The following is an 18,003-nucleotide window of genomic DNA, read 5'->3' as shown; positions in this document are numbered from 1 at the left end:
GCGGCTGATGAGCTCCCCATCCAATCCATATAGACAGGACAGCATCTGTTTAATTAAATAAACAAAAATCCGGGGGCCACGACGGGATTTGTTACCTGCGTTCCATTTGCCATGTATCAACCAATGGACTTGCTGGCACGCCATATTTGTAGCACACGGTCCGATCAGCGCAGGCCGCATTCAGCACCTTGGGAGCTGAAATAAGTTGTGAGTTATCCATAAGTCGTAAAGTTCATCATTCCTCATTCCCTATTGCGCTTAAAGAATGGGCAAGCTTTAGTAGCACTACACTCTCCGTAGCAGCAAAATAGTTGAGACTGGTTCAAAGGTTAGTTCACGTATCGGGCATTGGCTGTGGCAAGGGTATAGTCCTACCTGTCCATCAGAATTCGCAAATGCCGGCTGAAATGATCCTCATATCGCTTAAGAGTGTCCTCCAGTTTTGCAAGTCTTAGAGGGTCATAAGTTTTAGACGGGTCTAGAGTCCCTGACAAATCCGGGTCTGCCGAGGACAGGCTGCGAGTCAACGAGGACGCAGACCAGGATGCAAACATAGTGCAGCATGTCATGAGTTTGGAGTGAATCTAGAGTAGTTGTAAGTTAGTAATTTAGCATTTAGGATTGGTCATGTTTTGGAATGGTTACCTTTAGCAGCTTCCCCTGAGTAAGCATGCACTCCTTCAAACAAGTATCAAGAAAGTCGACATGATCTTGCATTAACTCATCCACAGTTCTGTTGACTTGTTTCGTCCCATTTACCGTCACTTCCGTTGCCTCAGTGCCGTCACCATTAACTCTGTTCATCAATATCTGCCAATTAGGTTCCATCACTTCGACGGTGCAAAAGTAGAGCAACTGTTGTACGAAGACAAGCATCTTGGCACGAAGTGTCCATGCCCTCCTTTTCCAAAGCTCAACTTTGCGGTCGGAGGACTTGTGTTTCCAGCTGGTGGATTTGCTGTGCTCTTGCCATGAGGTAACCAATAATGTCTCAAGATGTCTCAGGGATAGAAGATGCCGGAAGACAAGTTGGTACCGGAGAACGGTTTTGCGGCTGATCACCAATGAAAGGGGAAACGGGACTAGATAGTCGAGTTCGAGAGCATCGAAGCCGATAATGTCCTTCTCGTTTTCAGATGATTGAGGAGCAGGAGTTTGGTATTTTTCCATGCCTCCCTCAGGATTATCCTGATCGATTCCAGATACACTCACGACACGCATTAGCCATTTTGTCAGGCCCATTTGATTCATCCTGACTTTCACATCCTCTTTAAATGGGTCCTGAGCAGCAATGCTTCCCGGTTGTCGCAGTACTATATCCAGGAGGGATTGAAGCTTTCCTTCGTTGACATGTTTCGCAGGTTTCCGAAGCTCCGAGGCACCAAGTTCAAGGAAGTATGAGAAGAAATCAGAACGATCCAAGAAGAAATAGTGTTTCAGTGAGCGGAAACGGGTTGTGAGAGAGTTTTTTGTTAATAAAAGATGTAAAAGTGATGCATTTGCGTGCGCATATGCACCGTTTATATTATCAAGGAAGCGTGGGTCATCAAACGTTTTGGGAACGTCCTTTACTTCCTTGCTGATATCAACACCTCCACATTCTCTGACGACATTCAGGTATTTTCCTGCCAGTAAGACTTTGTCCCTGACAGCATCTAACTGCGGGGGAACTTCCTGATCGCGAATTGTATATCGTTTTTCCCAGTATTCATCGGTATAATCCTCTTCAAGCTTATCGCGTTTGATACCCTTTTGCTCCTTAACAAGAAACTCAGCGTGTGGATCTCTTATTCCACCATGGTGCAACCACTCGTTCAACATGGCCATATATGGTCGACTGGCCTCTCGTAACAATGTTTGAAGCAATACACCGGTAGCGGGGTCTCCTGAGAATGTAGCCAGACGTTGGCTAATGAGCCCTAGCACGTTACCACCTTTGCAAAGCTTCTTAGACATGCTTCCCGGGGCCAGCTCCCCTCCCTCACGAAGCTGTTCTAGGATATTATCCACATCATCAAAATCATCAATTGATTCATCTGGATCTTGAGCCAACAGAGAATTCTTTTTCAACAGTTCCTGCCCAAGGGAGTACAACTGGACTAATGTCTGGCTAGTTGGCATTGTATGGAGGTGCATGACATGCAGAGTGAAGTTCGGGTTATTGATATACTGAGTCTCTAACTGAGCCACCATAATCAAATAATCCTTCAGGAGCTTCCGTATTGTTGCGCACAGTGCATGGTTGACCGCACCGAATTCAGACCTGCTTTGCACCTCTACAAATGCTTCCATTGCGCTGTAGTGTGTAGCCATTTTTAACATTGCTATCGTCAGGTCTCTCAAACTTGGATCAAGACCGGGTGTTATTTGAAAAGAGGGCCCTACCAAACGATCCGTCTCCACAGACGGGCTGTATGTATTAGCATAGTGTATGTACTGGCCTTCGTACCCCATAAACACAAATAGCAGGTCTTGTAGAATTGCAGATTCCTGCGCATCTAAAGAGAGGCCTCGAAGAGATTCCGGACGTAGGGCCTTCGGTACGTCTGAGAACAGTGGCGGAATGGAGACTCGACAGGCAAGAGGCGCGGCAGAGTGAGGTATAAGTGACACGGTTGGATTCCATGGCACTGAGATAGTTGGCCGTTAGTAGCTGGTGGGTGAAAACAGGAGACAGCCTTTTGTACAAACAAACCTTCAACCTGGGGTTTTTCAGTCCCCATAGCCATCGAATTGCTTCTATGTTGCTCCCTCTTCATGCGACTCTTGTCCCAGTCCCTCGGGCTTCCTGGCGCAATATTCTCTTTGGCAGATCGTTGTTTGCCCTGCATCTTCTCCCTGGTCATCACGGTGGTTCTTTCCGCGCGCACCTCGCTGGCCGTAACATGGCTCTTATTTATGGATTTTATAGTAGGCCGGCCTTCGGCTATTGGGGTAGTCTCTCTTGAAAACGGCGATTCCTGTCTGGAGGTTACTCTTCCATGAACGCGGGCGGAGGGGGCTCCGGGCCTGCTATGCGGGTTGCTATAGCTTGCAGCGCGCTCTTGTGCCACCCTTGACTTTGCGGAAGAAGGGGAGTTCATAATCATAAAATCATTTAAAAAGACGTAGCCGGACGTGAAGATGGCTTCTTCTTGGGAATTGAGGGCCGCTTCGCAGGGGACTTTGACGGGAAGTTCAACTGATAGCCAAAACCGCGTTTCTAGTACGATGCTTGATGGAGCTCCCGTTTGGGTTTAGCGCGTCCTGCCCAGGCACTTCTTCTGTTTGCGTGGACCAAAGAACGCAGAAGAAAGGACGAGCTCAACCGCCGAGATACACGACATCCAGGTCCAGCAGCTTCCAACAAGCACTTCCCAGTCTGCGTTCAAGGACATCTCCTGAGATAACAACAGCCGATCTACTAAAAACCCGTCCACCTGCAATTATATCACCATGTTTATCGCCCGGTCCGAGTATGGTGAGTACCTGTTTATAGTCCCTCCAGTGCTGTGCCGTACGTATACTGACAGGCCGCCCCTCTAGATCGTGGAATCAAGTAAGCATAGCATTATACCTTTGGCCGTTTGCCTGGAGAACAGGATCGCTTATTAAAGCTACGTACAGCACCTTCTCGCCGGAAGGCCGTCTTTTCCAAGTAGAGTACTCTCTCGAAGCTATAAAACTAGGTTCTACTGCCATCGGAGTAAGTGATACTGGCCACATTATCCTCGATATAAAATATAGCTGCCTAGGCCTCCCTCTGACGTGCTATTTCTACCGTTGTATAGGTTGCCACTTCTGAGGGTGTCGTTCTGGGTGTCGAAAAGCGAGTTACCTCCACCCTCTTGGAGACATCGTCGGTTGAGAAGATCGTCGAGATAGACCAACACATAGGGTGTGCGATGTCCGGCCTGCAAGCTGATGCTAGATCAATGGTTGAACATGCACGAGTGGAGACCCAAAACCACCGATTCCATTACTCAGAGCCGCTAAGAGTCGAGAGCTGTACTCAAGCAATATGTGACCTTGCCCTTCGATTCGGAGAGGGCGCTGATGGCGAAGAGAGCATAATGAGCAGGCCTTTTGGAGTAGCTTTGCTGATTGCTGGATACGACGAGGATGGTCCACAGCTGTGCGTATTCCCCCCATATCGTCACAAGCCAATATTCGGTTACTAACATGGTCATCATCCCATAGGTACCATGCTGAACCATCCGGCACATTCTACCGTTATGATGCAAAAGCCATAGGATCCGGAAGCGAGGGGGCGCAGGCCGAACTACAAAACGAATATCATCGGTCTTTGACACTAGCTGAGGCCGAGACTTTAGTTCTCAAGACGCTGAAACAAGTCATGGAAGAGAAGCTCGACGAGAAGAATGTTCAGCTCGCCAGCGTCACAAAAGAGAAAGGCTTCCAGATCTATAGTGATGAGGACATGGGGCGAGTTGTGTCTACGTTAGGGAGTAATTAATGTGGCGGCTGAATGCTGCAGCATCGGCCTGGGTTGATTAATGTCTCTATCAAGAAAGCCCATAGACTCTACAACAAGCCATGACGTTTATCCAAAAGCCTCAATACATGCCCAAGTAGAATGTACCCAATGTATTCCGTATAATCAATGACTGTCGGAAGACGGGATAGCCTATATTATCTCAGCTTATAGACACACGGCTTCAACACCTTGCTCTCCTCCTCGGCCGTCATCCCGATATCCTTCGGTATTGATGAAAAACCCCATTTCTTGTACGGAGTCTTCTTTTCGACTTGGCCATTTGGATTAGCCCACTTGCCCTTCTTAGGCTCTCCATACTTAGTAAATTCCATCTTCACAAACATCTTGTTAGACTTATCAACGGTCTCCTGTTTCAAAACGAAGCCTCTTGAAGCAAAGACCTCCACAAAAGCTGATATATCTGTTTGATCATCATCGTCTGCCTTCGTAGGCTGGTCTTCAGCAAATACATCCTCCCCAGCACCCTCCTCCTCCTCTTCGCCTTTCTGCTTTTTCTTGGACTTGTCTTTCTTAACTTGGCCAATGGATCCCCTAGCAGATTTGTGCTTACTCGGCTTCCCAAATCGGCTTTTTACCTCACTGACCCAGCATTCACCCATACCATCACTTCTGAGTACACGCCACGCTTCCTCAACAAATGAAACCCAATTAGTTCCCATCAAGCTTAGACAGAATATAACCACATCAACCTTGCCATCTTCAAGCGGCACATTAGCAATGTCAGCTTTAGTGATCACGGAATCCGGGGCGTGTAAGTCGAAGCTATGTATCTTGAGTTTCATTGCCTTTTTAGAAGATGAAAGAGCGCGGGCGAACTGTGCATCGCCACATCCCATGTCTGCAATAGTGCAAAGGCCCTGGGACCTCCTTGGAAGCGGTTGAAGGCCGGAGCTGTTTTGAAGGGGTTTCTTCCCCTGTTTCTTATGTACAGGACGAGCTTCGCCTCGAATTTTGACTAGCTTGATGTATTCATCGACAGGGTTAGACGGCCATGACTCCTTAACCTGGCGTGAGAAACCAGCGTGATATTCGGCGAACATTTCAGGGTTGCTTGTAAATAGTTCCATTGCCTCGGTAGACGGTGTGGTATATAGAGTCTCATTGAGATGACGGAATCTAGCTGAAATCAACTTCTGGCGCATTGATTGCTGAAGTGGAGTAAGGTTTGAATTTTCTGGCAGAGGTGGTGGTGGTGGTGGGAGCGAGGAAGTCGTGGTAGACGAAACCGCGCTTGGTTCACGGGTACCTAGCGGTGTCATATTGCTTCCTGTCTGTTGCTCTTTTTTAGACGTTTTATCCTTCTTCGACTTTTTCGCTTTCTTGTTGCCCTTTGAGGCTGGTATATCGGGCTTCGAATTTCCAGCATCCCCTATCTTGTTCCCTTTTCCTTGAGTTGGCTGGGCTACTTTCTTTTCCGAGCGCGGTTTCTTTGGCTTTGGTATTTCCCCTTCAATGTATCTCTTCCACATCTCGTTCACGTTTGATTTTGTGACTTTTCCGCCATCATCATCTGCACCAGGTTCTCTTTTCCGCTTCTTGAAGGAGCCATCAGTATCCCGAGATTTGGGCGCATCTTTTGCGGCTGGTGTTTCCGTCTGAGGCTTCAGCTCCGAAGACGAAACGGACCACCCTGGAACGGCGAACATGACTGGTGTAATGTCAATGCTTGTCTAGAAATGGCACATTTAATGCATCCGTTTTTTTCGAAATTGATATCTTTTGGAGAGAAAATCTTTCAAATTAACTTTCTTGATAAGATTTGGGTTGGCATGATTAGGTAATAACCTTAATATTAAGGATAATAGATATTCCGTATTAATAAGCGTGGACCGTGCGTTTCTACATTCGAAGCTTTTTCTTTCTCAACACCAAAACATCATTTTATTATGAACGGACAGGCAAGAGCTTGACAGTTTTCTTTTTGTTTGGCTCCTCCACAAACAAAATATCCCTTTCCTATATGATCAGAGTACGTGGCTCATATACCCAATAACTGCGTTTTCACTTTATGTATTTCGGTTCAGCCATAATAAGAACCATAAATATCGGAAGACATTCCAGTACAATATTTTGATATATCTTGAAGTATAATAGGTTGCAAATACTTTTAAACCCTTGCTCGATGCGAGGAAAGATATCCGTTATACGTGCTATAATGCAATTATAGTTTGAACGTGCAATTGGCCGACGAAGACTGTTAATACTAGTCCGAAGGCTCAATTGCTCCCTACCCAGCAGCTGTCTTCTAATCAAGGCCTCGAACTTGCAGCCACATCGGGTGTTTTTTCGGGCAACTCAGTATCCAGGCTCCTGGAGTAAGCCGTTATGGGTATATTGGACATGCTTGACCTGGCATGAACTTCCTGAATCTTGGTATCCAAGAGGCTTTACGGTGTTGATTTTGGGGAGCTATTGAAGTTACAATTAAGTAACTCATGTTTATCCTTTGCATGTCCACAGGCTGATCACTAGCAAACCCTGCTAGTTTGATACATGAATAAATGAACATATTACCGCGGCCAGGAGTCACGAGCAGGCACTTTCAGCTCTTGTCTATGAAGGCTTTCGCTAAACTAAATGCGTTAACACAGAAAACTAACCTAAAAGGCACTATGGGACGAGGTCTTTGGCCAGTTATTAGCACTGAGTTTCTACACTGCAAAGTGGAGAATGGAAACCTTGAATTCCTTCAAAGCCTACAGTCTTGTGTAACATGGCCAACATGGGCTTATCACTGCATATCTCGAGGAGATCCATAATCAAACAGACCACTATAGACATGCATTCAAAGCCCATCCGTTCACGATGTCAATTCGTCCTGTGCCTGCTAGCTTGCTGCCAGTAGTTATCTGATACGTTTCCAGACGGAGCAGCCCCTGAGCTTTCTTCGGACTTTCTACCCTGACTACCTGCACTTCAAGTATGCTGTATTTTTCGATTAACGAGCAACTTCCATGTTCAAAGCCGAGATAAAAGCAGACGACTTCCTCGCTAACAGAGACCCAGCGTTTGATATAACTAAATGGAGCACTCGGCGCCAGCTCCCGCTGTGGCTGAGCCTATGGAGCTGCCCTGTGGCGCTTCCTTCTCGTAGTTAAATGTCTTAACGCGGCAGCTAAGGTTAACTAAGTCAGCTATCGTCGTCCACCAGTGACGAGGGACAACATGGATTGAACAACATCTTCAAACCCTCACCATAACAACAGGCATATCGCAGCGCCAACCCTAATCATCACCAGGCTGAAGGACGCATTCTTGTTTTCTTTTTCGATCGAGACCGCTGGTTAGTTTCGCTAACTGGTTCGCTATTAAACGGAAGCTGAGGAGCATTTGTTACTCGTTAGCTAACTCGTTATTTAACTAGTAACTAAAAACAACCTGCGCCCCTCTTTCTTCAACGACAGCGACCATCTCAACGCACTCTTCCTCCTCGACCACACGCTCCGCGGCTCTGACGACCGATAGAATAGCAAGCAGTGGCTGACGGTCCGCCTGCAAGATGAGTTGTAAGTCCTACGCGGCTCCCACTATTCGACGTCTGTTGTCTTCTTCCCCTTGGCTTGCTAAGGCGCCTCGATGAGGGGTACGGGCCTCTCGAGTAGCCGGCCTGGTTTCGTTTACTGTGCTGTGGCCCCTCCTGTTTCACTGCAGAGGCCGATATCACAGTCAACCTCGTCTGTCTGTCTGCCGATGAAGCTCGAGGCAGCTGTTTCTTGTCGCAATTGAGGATGGCAGCTGACATTTTCGTCTTCTCCCTGCTGCGTCTAGTCACGAACATGCTGAACAAGCTGCAAGGGCAGCCGGAGAGTTACGATAAGAAGTACGCATATTTACCATTTACTGTCGAGTTTGATCGGGGGAATCACCAAGAATATCACGGCTTACATACATACCTCCTTTAGATCACAGTATCGGTTTGGAAAGACTCTTGGTGCAGGTACATATGGCATCGTACGAGAGGCAGACGGCCCCAACGGCAAGGTTGCCATAAAGATTATTCTTAAGAAAAACGTCAAGGGAAATGAGCAGATGGTGTACGATGAGCTGGACATGCTTCAGAGACTTCACCACCCTAATATCGTCAGATTCCATGACTGGTTTGAGTCAAAGGTGTGCATTCCCGGCTCCCAGCAACAGCAAGGCAGTTTCACTATACTAACCGTATATCAGGATAAATACTATATCGTCACACAGCTGGCCACCGGTGGTGAACTCTTTGACAGAATCTGTGATTACGGACGATTTACCGAGAAAGACGCTTCGCAGACGATCAGACAGGTTCTAGATGCCGTCAACTACCTTCATGAGCGAAACGTGGTTCACCGAGGTATGTAACAAGATGGAGCAATCTATTTCCAACAGCTAGTGACTAACATTTTTTCAGACTTGAAGCCGGAGAATCTTCTATATCTCACTACTGACCAGGAATCTCCCCTGGTTCTAGCAGATTTTGGTATTGCGAAGATGCTTGACAGTGACACAGAGGTGCTCACATCTATGGCTGGCTCGTTTGGATACGCGGCGCCAGAAGTCATGTTAAAACAGGGCCACGGTAAGGCTGTCGACATGTGGTCCATGGGCGTTATCACCTATACACTTCTTTGCGGTTACTCCCCTTTCCGATCAGAGTCTCTGAATGACCTGATCGAAGAGTGCCGATCAGGGCGCATCATCTTCCACGAGCGATACTGGAAGGACGTCTCCAAGGATGCAAAGGAGTTCATCCTCACTCTCCTTCAACCTGATCCAACCCTTAGGGCAACCAGCGAACAGGCTCTAGAGCACAGATGGCTCAAGGGCGAAACAGCCACAGATCACAACATTCTTCCTGAACTCAAGACCTACATTGCTCGTAACAGGTTAAAGCGCGGAATCGAAATCATCAAGCTTGCCAACCGTATCGAGGCCTTGAAGATGCAGGATGAGGGTGACGATATCCCTGGCACCACTCTGGAGGACGCCGCGGAGAAAAAGGCAGAGGATAAGCCTGATGGGGAAGCCAAGTCTTCTCCTGCACCTGAAGCCGCAGCACCGGCTAACAAGGGCCGTCTTAGCAGACTTGCCCGAGGCGCTATATTCAGAGAAGTAGTGCTCGCCAAGGTCCGGGAGATGAAGCAGCAGGAACAACAGCATAAAATTGAACAGGAGGCTCTAGAGAAAATAGAGAAGAGCAAAGGGGAGTAATCTAACAAGGATAACGGCTGGTTGATGTTTAATCCCGCTGCCTTGGAGACATGGGGAAGAGAGTGACATGTTTCAAGGATCAATAAGCTGCAGTGTGATTGTGATTCGGTGTTCATAGTTCTTCGTATGTTTGTCTATCTTCGTGGCTTGGTGTTATGACTACATCCTGGTGCTTTCTCTTAATTTTTTTGAGGGCGGAAGGAAAATATTTCCCAGAGCTTTTAGCTAGGTCTTAAGAGGTAATGCCTTCTTTCAATTGGTTTCATCCAATCGTTCATTGCGAGTAATAGAAAAATGTAAGTGATAAACACGCTAATAGCTGGTTCCCTTCCCTTCCCATGCTCTCTGTACCCTGAAAAAAAAGTAACACCACTACCTAGACGCCAATGACCATTTCCGGAGAGATAACCCATAAACCATAATGCAAACTAATTCCAGAGAGAATAATCCATCTCAAACTCATATAAATAGTAAGAAAAAATTTAGGAGACAAGCTTCGACCCCTGATTAGGGCTCGTATAGCTCCGAAAGAGCCTCACTGCAAAGTCTGTCATAGTGAAGCGTCCCCTTCCAACCGCGTTCAACCGATTTGATACCAACCGTGTTCCAACCTTCGGCTTTCAGGCGCGCAATACGCTGCTGTTTCCCCTCGGTCAGTGTTGATTGCCCGCGAGCCTGTTCATTGGCGCGCAGTTCATTCTGTGCATCATACGATTCGGTGTTTCCATGGATAGTAGATGGCCCGTTTGGATAAGTAGGTGTGAAACTCCAGTAGGAAGCCAGACGATTCATCTTCCTAGTTTTATGGACACGTTGGAGTTCCATTGTTTTGTTGATGAACTGCGATAGTTCTCTGACATTCTCATCTATCTGAGAGGAAAGTGAAGCAATAAGGCTCATCATACGTGGCGTCGGCTTCTCTTTGATTGCTAGTTCATCCGGAAAGCAGTCTATGAATTTTGGAGTTGGTGGCGGTGTAAAAGCCGCAGTACCGTTAATAGCTGCTGACGCAGGATTGACGGAGATAGAAATGGGGGGTTCAGGAAGCGGCCGTGCAGCTGTGGTAGCAAAAGGCATTTTGTGAGATTGGTTGTACTGCGGCATGGTATCCTTGCGGTTCTTGCGAATCTGAAGAGGCTGGGGAATCAGATCGGCCTTGACATCGATACATTGCCTCCCGCCTTTCTTTGTGCGGGATTGGGACCCTGTTGAATTTGATTCATCACAACATCGGACCTGGAAAAGAGCAGGTGGGCGTGAGTTTTCCCGTGCACTTTGGTAAAAGATATATCCATGAGTGGCAACATAAGCTCCGCATTCGGGGTATCGACCAACCGCCTCGTTAAATTCAGGAAATGGTTCTGTTTCCTCAGCCCGCGCAGGATCTGTAAAGGCATTTTCTAAAGATGATTTGCAAGCTATGAAACTATCCATGGCAATCTGAAGAAGGGGGATCTTATTTCCAGAAAAGCTATGAGAGGCACGTCCTAGATTTTCGTATGATGCCGCAATATAGTATTGAAAGTATGCCTCATGGACCTTGTGAAGCTGTATTGGATATTCTTCTGGTTAGATATAATTATTATCGGGCTAATATGAAGAGCGCCACGAACCTGGTTTTCGAATTTACTCAACACCTCCATAGAACGAGCGGCACATTGCTTGTAACGACATCTGAGATGAAGCAGCTTGACTTCCTGAAGAGAAAGTTTCCATTGCTCACTAGGATTGGAGAGTATCCTCGTGGTGGTTCGAGTCTTTGGTGAAGGAGGGCTCCAGAGGCCAACAGGCATGTTTTAGTATAAGTATTCAGAAAATGCATAGAACGCCAATGAATTAATACAGAACTAGAGATGGGTGGTCAGTAGTTGAGAACGCTCTTTTATTCATAATGCTCATAAGGGGGGGGAAGGAATATGAGTTCGAAGTCGTGGATAGAGGGGTGATGTAGAAAGGTTTAGATGTAGGTCGCGCTGCCTCGTCGAAGAACCAAAAGAACGCGCCTTTTCCCGTCAACTGAAGTAAATAAACAGCAAGCAATCGAAGCTAACAAACGGAAAAGGCCAAAGCAAAAAGGTAAAGAAAGATCTATGACTTTTCTTAGTTCAAACATATAGTATTTTATATGTTTGAACCTAATTTCGGCGCCTTAAGTCTCACTTCCTTCTACCAAAAAATCACTAGATATTCATGCTCACATCCAGGTATCATCCCAAAAGTTGAATGAGATATTGAAGCTATATAAGTTGATGATGCGTAGCGAGACAATTTGCCTTCCGACCAAGATATACAACATGTCAAATGACTCGCCGGATAGTTACGAGGAAACGTAAACCACCTAAATAGCGAGTGGCTTTGACCTTAAAAGAAAAAAGGGGGGCGAAATAAGAAAAGAAAAGAATGGAAATAAAACACAAGAATTATAGGCTGATCTTGATCTCGGGTCGACATCCGAGCGTTGAGCCAGGCCTGTGTGATCTGATATTGAACAGTATAAAATGGCAAGTTAAGAGTCGAACGAGCCTCAACCATAACTCGATGTGTCTGACAGACCGAAGAAATGAACCAAAATGACGATCATTTTCGTAGTTTTATATCATTTACGGAGTATCGTCGAATTCCGTTACTCTTCAGACTGGTATAAACAGGCTCTCCGATAGCCAGCCAGAGTTGTACAGCACTCTCACAGCCACAGGCATGAGAGCACTGAACTATTAGGCAGACAAGAAACGGCCCAAGCACGCATCTGTATACCCGAGAGACGTACACGTTGCACCTATCCGGTTGATGCCACATGAAACGTCTCCTAGTGTAACTGGCTGTTGTCCTTCATGATATGGCAACTATGATGTCGACGTCGTCACATTGGCGAGGTTGACATTTGGCGATGTTGATTTCATTTCGATCGAAAGTTGGAAGCTGGAGGCGGAAGAAGGTCACGGCTTATATAAGCACGGGTCAGTGGCCACCATAGAATATATTATTGATTGATTGAACGAAAAAACAAAAGCGCATCACGGGTAGTTAAGCAAGCGTACTGTGTGGTTGTTTGTTTTTTGCTTTTTGCCTATTATTATCATATTCCAGACGTCCAATCGTAGACTCGTCACATATCGCGGCGCCCATCAATTGGTCCATTTGAGCTAAATCCCAATGATGAAACCGCCACGGCACTACTTATACAATAGGCCCTGGCATAAACAAGGGACGGGGTCGAAAGAGGCAACTAGCAACACCGGCATTAGTTTGCAGGTAAGATATGTTTTGGGCGCGGGGATAACTAGTTAGTTAATGGGAAACGAAATTAAAAACAAGAACGATAAAGCAGATAATCCACCCCCCATGCCCCCCCTAAGTATGCCAACAGGATATCCATAACAAAACAACAATTTCCATTACTCCTACATAATTTTTTTCCCGCCTTGACTTTTTTTTAATTCATTTCTTATCATATCATGGTGATTCTGGTCGCACATCACTCTCTGCCGCTTTGGCTGAGTCCATGGACTGGATTGCCTCACCCGTAGCTGCGAGGCCGTGCATAAGTTCTCCGAACAACCGATCAAGCTCCGCGGTAACGACTTCATCGCTGGCCCCCTCCGTTAGGCTCTCAATGCTTGGAGGATTCAATTCAGGGAATTGGGTCAAACTGTTATTCTCTGCTGCTGGTGCAGGGTTAAGTGATCCCCTAAGATTGCCGTTGCTATTCCCGTTCTGAGAGTACATCGACGAGCTTCCAGAGCGGGAAAGGGGTACGGCTGTTGCATTTCCGTTTCTAAGAGTCACGCTTTCTGGCAAGCTGCCGACATGATGTTCCTCAAAACCGTTGGCTGTGTTAGGTCGAGAGTGGTTGTTGTTGTACTCGTCGTCATGAGGGAAATATGGGTAATCTGGCTCTCTGATTGGAGGTGCCTTTGCCAGGCCTCGTCTTTGGACATTGTTTGCAGGGCCGCTTGACACGCCCTCTCTATCCAATCTGAATGGGTCATAGTCAGCATCGGAGACGGAAGATTGTATTGACTCAGCGGTGGACGGACGCGATTCGGAGGCAAGTGTGCGGTGCTCTGGTTTACCAATGGCCCTATCGAGGACGGAGGGTGAGTGTTGAAGTGGAAACATTGCTTGTGCAGTTGTGCTTTCATTATCGGAGCTCCATGCACCAGGGGTTTCAGCATGGGCTGTCTCATCAATCGGTTCGTCTCCTGGCCCATCTTCTTCAACGGTCATAACAGGGAATGTCCAGGCCCTAGTGTCCCGCTTCTCCTCTCGCGGCTGCTCAAGCGGTTCGGCATCATGCGGAGCAATCTCGTCATCGGTTGCATTGGGGCTTTCATGTTCTTCAATGCTTGTAGCCGTGGTTGGGAACTTCCAATCCATTGTTGGAGGGCGTGGGCCACGGTTTTGTGGGAATTCATCTTGTGGCTCACTGCCCGCGCTTGACGAGGCACGGTACGATCGGCTGCTGGATCGATTAGCACGAATAGTGTCGGCATCAGCAAGCTGGAAAGGAGGGTTGGCAGATCCTGAAGCGGATGCATAATGAGAGGAGTCGTAGACTCCAAGATTAATGTCAATAAAGGTAGACGCGACGGAAGACCTATCCGTATCAGTTCTCAATGGCAAGTCGGTGATCTTGCGCGTCTGCTCTACAGGAACGAAATCATTCTTCGTTTCGTACTTGTATTTCGGCTTTGCTTCGTCGAATAATCCCTCCATGGCGGCAGCGCCTCTCTTGACTCTCTCATCAAAGTTAACCTTTTCTTCTGCCGTGAGCTCTCTTTCTTCAGAGTCCATGTTAAATTGATCGAAGGAGGAATAATTCGGCTCTAGAGACTGCTCGGTTTCTAGAGCTGCAAGTGAAGCAGAAATCTGATCCAAGTCAATGATCGAGAATCTCTTTTCAAATCCCTCAGTTGTGCTGAAGTTCCAGGCTTCATCTTCGAGTGGGCCTTTAACTCCAGGCATTTCCGCTGCAACAGCGCCTCCAGGATTGAAAAGCGAGATTCGCTGGCCTCCACGCTGAGACCACTGGTAATAGGTTTTTACCAGTTCTCTCAAGCTTTCAGTAGGATGAGTCTGTTCGGAACCAGCGATGTATGGATGACCGAGGATATCTCCCATGGCAGGTCTAGTCCTAGGATCTGCATCTAATGCGTACGAGACGATCCCACATAACTCTTCCGAGTAATTTTCTCCATCAAGTCGCGGAGTAAAGCGATTGAGCTGGCGACCGATTTGCATTCTCTCTCTCAAGGTAGCGTTGGGTGGATTACCAGTAGCGCATTCGAAAAGGGTACAACCATATGCCCAAACATCAATCTGTATTCGGGTCATTAATATAGGTATCCAAAACCGTCTTTATTCAGGTAATGACAAACCTCATTGCCATAAGGATGGACTTCATCCCCAGGCTTACTTGGGAACAATTCTGGTGGCATCCAATGTGGAGTGCCAATCCAGGTTGAACGCTTATCACGTTGGCTTTGGAGGACTCCTGCAACACCAAAATCACAGATTTGGATGTTTCCCTCTTCGTGGATTAAAATGTTGCCAGCTATGTGCCAAACGAGTTAGCTCAGAGGATAGTTGATGCATAGATATCCAAGTGATAATTACCTTTTACATCTCTGTGAATAATGCCGGCGTCATGGATAGCCTTCAGACCCACAGCTACCTCTCGAGCAATTGGGATGATGAATTTCTCTTCCAGCTTATCACCAGTTGCGCGCATCTGTTGTATAGGAAATTAGCGTATGAACACGCTACCTTTGTATCAAAGAACTTACCAGTGTTTTGATGCTTCCACCAGGACAATACTCGCTAACAAGCCAAAGTTGTGAATGTATCGACACCGCTTCAATGAAGATGTTGATATTCTTTGCACCAGCTTCCTTTACCTGAGACATGACCTTCGTCTCATGGATGAAGTCCTTGATAGATTCATCCTTAAAATCTCTTGTAGTCTCATAGTCAAGGTTATCAATATCCATGACTTTAATGGCGACCACAGAATTCGAGGAAAGGTGGTGTCTATTCATAGTTGTTAGTAATCTATTATACACACACTTACAGAAATAGTTGAATACAAACCCTCTGTAAACACGACCATATGATCCCTTTCCGATCAATTCTTCAAAAGTGTACGGAGGAATTTCTGTCTTAGCTCTACGGCACATCTCTCGAACAATAAATCCCTGTTCTCGAGCAAGTCGCATGGCCTCAGCCTTCTGCTTGGTAATAGCCATAACGGCCGAGGAAGGGTCAAGATGTCCTGCAGTGAACATGCTGGGCGTATCTTGTGGAGGTGTACTGTCGTCTTCAGGTGGTGGATCAACAGTGACTGTAATAAACGGCTTTCTAAGCTGTTCTGCAAAGTGTTCAGCTTGCGCTGGATCAACGTCCTTGAGCTGTTCTTCTAACTGCGCTGCCTGAGTAGGATCAGCTTCACTTAGCTCTTCTCTAAATCGTCCAAGGGGAGCTGCTGAAGGAGGGCCTTTAAAAGTTTCTTCAGCTTTTGGTGCTGGTGAAGAATCCGCGTTAGGCTGACAAGAAGCAGCGGTGGTATTTTCCGGGTCTGACTTTGTTTTACGGGAGAAGAGCTTCTTAAGAGAAGAAGTAAATCTCCGAGCTCCGTTTTTCTTTCGTTTCCGATCTTTGATCTCCTGCGCAGAAGGGAATTCAAGACGAAAGACTGGCCGAAGCGGAGCTGGACACGTTTCAGGAGCTGGCTCGACAGTGCAAGGTCTATCGAACGGGAAGCCAAAGTCACCCTGGGCGTGGAAAGCTCGTGGCTCGGCTAGACTGTCGGCGGGTGGGGCTTGATCCGGCTCGGGTCGCGTAACCGGTTGACTGCCAGGGGCCGGCAGATAAAGATAGCCCGACGAGTTGACCCCACCAGGAATGAAGTTCAAAGGGTTATATGGAGATTTGGGGTTAAGAGTTGAAAAGTGATGTGGTTGAGGGAATGAGTCAGCCTTGAACTCGCGTGGTTTTTGTGGGCGAGGTTGTGGTCTCTTGGGAGCAGTAGCAGAACGCTGTCTATTATTAGGACCCAGTCCACGACTCGACTTTGGTAAAGGGTCAGTAAGCGAGCGTGGGTCCGGGAATGAGCGGACCTGTTTGAGAGTCGATGTTGCTGGTGTCTCGCGATTCGAGAAATCGGGATCAAAATCGTTGAAACCGCCTGGAGCGGTGTCGTGTTTCAGGAGCTCTCTAGTCCTCGCTTGAAATTCGCCACGGGTGTAGACGCGTTGAGGACGTGGATATTGTTTATATTTAGAGGTCTGTACAGGCGGGGCCTCGTAATAGTGGTGGTTTTCTGTTGTGCAGACGCGTCTAATGGGGAATGGGCGCGAATGAGGGTCAAACTTGTGGGCTGGAAAAGGAGCAGCTTGTTGCTGGGGTTCGCGAAGCCTAGGGAAGACACGGTAGGACTCCCTTGTAGGTTTTGGGTCAACTAGCTGGTTGAATGGATGATGGTGCGAAGTTGGAGTATTCTCAGAGACAACAGTTTCCGTTGGAAACCTGCACACAAGAGTCAGAGGAAGCTTGAAGAAAATACTCGTGATGTATGATAAAACCTACTGAGCAGAGATTGAAGGGGGGTTGGGGCCAATATCAGGGTCAACTTCCTCGCTAAATGCTAAGGTGGAGCGCGACTTGTTCGATTGATAAGTTTCAAATGAGCTGATGCATTGAGTATTATCAACTGGATTGTTCTGAGTAGAAAAGGCTTCGTAGCTCTCTGACTGGAGGTAAGATGCTACTTCAGGATTTCCTTCGTTAAGGTCGCGCTCTCTTAGCGGTGGCACAGGGTGATGAGTTCTTGAAGCCGGAGCTAGAACAGAGCCAGAGGCGGCTGGATTGGTATCAGTACTCTCAACCCTATCGAGGTTCTGCTGCTGGAGTCTCGCTGCTGCGTTGCAGAAGAGATAAGCACTAGCAGCTTGGATATCCTCCCTACTTCCTGTAAAGCCACGCGCGCGTAAGGGGCTTGGAAGATCACTAAATAGCCATTCAAAATTAGTCAATGGGTCACAATAATATTATAATAGAGTGATAAAAGAATATAAGAAAGAGTACCACCAGGCCGCATCACGCGTTTGTGCGTTCTCCTCGGCGGAAGAATCCATTGTAGCGGCGGCGAGAAAGGAGACAGGACGAGTAATATCAAAGCAAAAGTATCACGCAGCAGATAGGACGACGTGAATAGAGCTTGACTTAGGAAATACAGAGCAGGAAAAGACCAGGAAGATGTAAAGAAGGGAGGGTGAAAGGTGAAAAAGAGAAAATAGTGCATGTTGTGCGAGGATGAAGAGGGA

General features: G+C 47.1%; 6 protein-coding genes across 6 annotated transcripts; 2 read left to right on the top strand and 4 right to left on the bottom strand.

Moving 5' to 3' along the window:
• Window positions 1–235: 235 nt before the first annotated feature.
• Window positions 236–3,083, bottom strand: MGYG_02918 (spindle pole body component alp4; the record flags this gene model as incomplete). The annotated part of the gene is made up of 4 exons (XM_003175345.1): window positions 236–317; window positions 376–584; window positions 646–2,630; window positions 2,696–3,083. The coding sequence occupies 4 exons, from the start codon at window positions 3,081–3,083 to the stop codon at window positions 236–238; spliced, it is 2,664 nt and encodes an 887-aa protein (XP_003175393.1).
• A 352-nt stretch (window positions 3,084–3,435) lies between these two features.
• MGYG_02917 (proteasome component PUP2) lies at window positions 3,436–4,456 on the top strand (the record flags this gene model as incomplete). Its single annotated transcript, XM_003175344.1, has 5 exons — window positions 3,436–3,460; window positions 3,526–3,538; window positions 3,607–3,685; window positions 3,771–4,114; window positions 4,180–4,456. The coding sequence occupies 5 exons, from the start codon at window positions 3,436–3,438 to the stop codon at window positions 4,454–4,456; spliced, it is 738 nt and encodes a 245-aa protein (XP_003175392.1).
• A 176-nt stretch (window positions 4,457–4,632) lies between these two features.
• On the bottom strand, window positions 4,633–6,144 carry MGYG_02916 (rRNA processing protein RRP8; the record flags this gene model as incomplete). Its single annotated transcript, XM_003175343.1, has 1 exon — window positions 4,633–6,144. One exon carries the CDS (start codon window positions 6,142–6,144, stop codon window positions 4,633–4,635), a length of 1,512 nt encoding a protein of 503 aa, XP_003175391.1.
• Window positions 6,145–8,226: 2,082 nt separating this feature from the next.
• MGYG_02915 (CAMK/CAMK1 protein kinase) lies at window positions 8,227–9,682 on the top strand (the record flags this gene model as incomplete). The annotated part of the gene is made up of 4 exons (XM_003175342.1): window positions 8,227–8,318; window positions 8,401–8,608; window positions 8,669–8,825; window positions 8,883–9,682. The coding sequence occupies 4 exons, from the start codon at window positions 8,227–8,229 to the stop codon at window positions 9,680–9,682; spliced, it is 1,257 nt and encodes a 418-aa protein (XP_003175390.1).
• A 507-nt stretch (window positions 9,683–10,189) lies between these two features.
• MGYG_02914 (hypothetical protein) lies at window positions 10,190–11,475 on the bottom strand (the record flags this gene model as incomplete). Its single annotated transcript, XM_003175341.1, has 2 exons — window positions 10,190–11,230; window positions 11,296–11,475. 2 exons carry the CDS (start codon window positions 11,473–11,475, stop codon window positions 10,190–10,192), a joined length of 1,221 nt encoding a protein of 406 aa, XP_003175389.1.
• Window positions 11,476–13,135: 1,660 nt separating this feature from the next.
• Window positions 13,136–17,814, bottom strand: MGYG_02913 (STE/STE20 protein kinase; the record flags this gene model as incomplete). Its single annotated transcript, XM_003175340.1, has 7 exons — window positions 13,136–15,001; window positions 15,061–15,236; window positions 15,299–15,413; window positions 15,469–15,712; window positions 15,773–17,206; window positions 17,267–17,686; window positions 17,765–17,814. The coding sequence occupies 7 exons, from the start codon at window positions 17,812–17,814 to the stop codon at window positions 13,136–13,138; spliced, it is 4,305 nt and encodes a 1,434-aa protein (XP_003175388.1).
• Window positions 17,815–18,003: the final 189 nt, after the last annotated feature.

This window comes from Nannizzia gypsea, genomic scaffold (assembly GCF_000150975.2).
Source record: "Nannizzia gypsea CBS 118893 supercont1.2 genomic scaffold, whole genome shotgun sequence".
In the NCBI taxonomy this organism is placed as follows: domain Eukaryota; kingdom Fungi; phylum Ascomycota; class Eurotiomycetes; order Onygenales; family Arthrodermataceae; genus Nannizzia; species Nannizzia gypsea.
The sequence above is the reverse complement of the archived record's forward strand: the minus strand, read 5'-3'. Positions and strand labels throughout refer to the sequence as shown.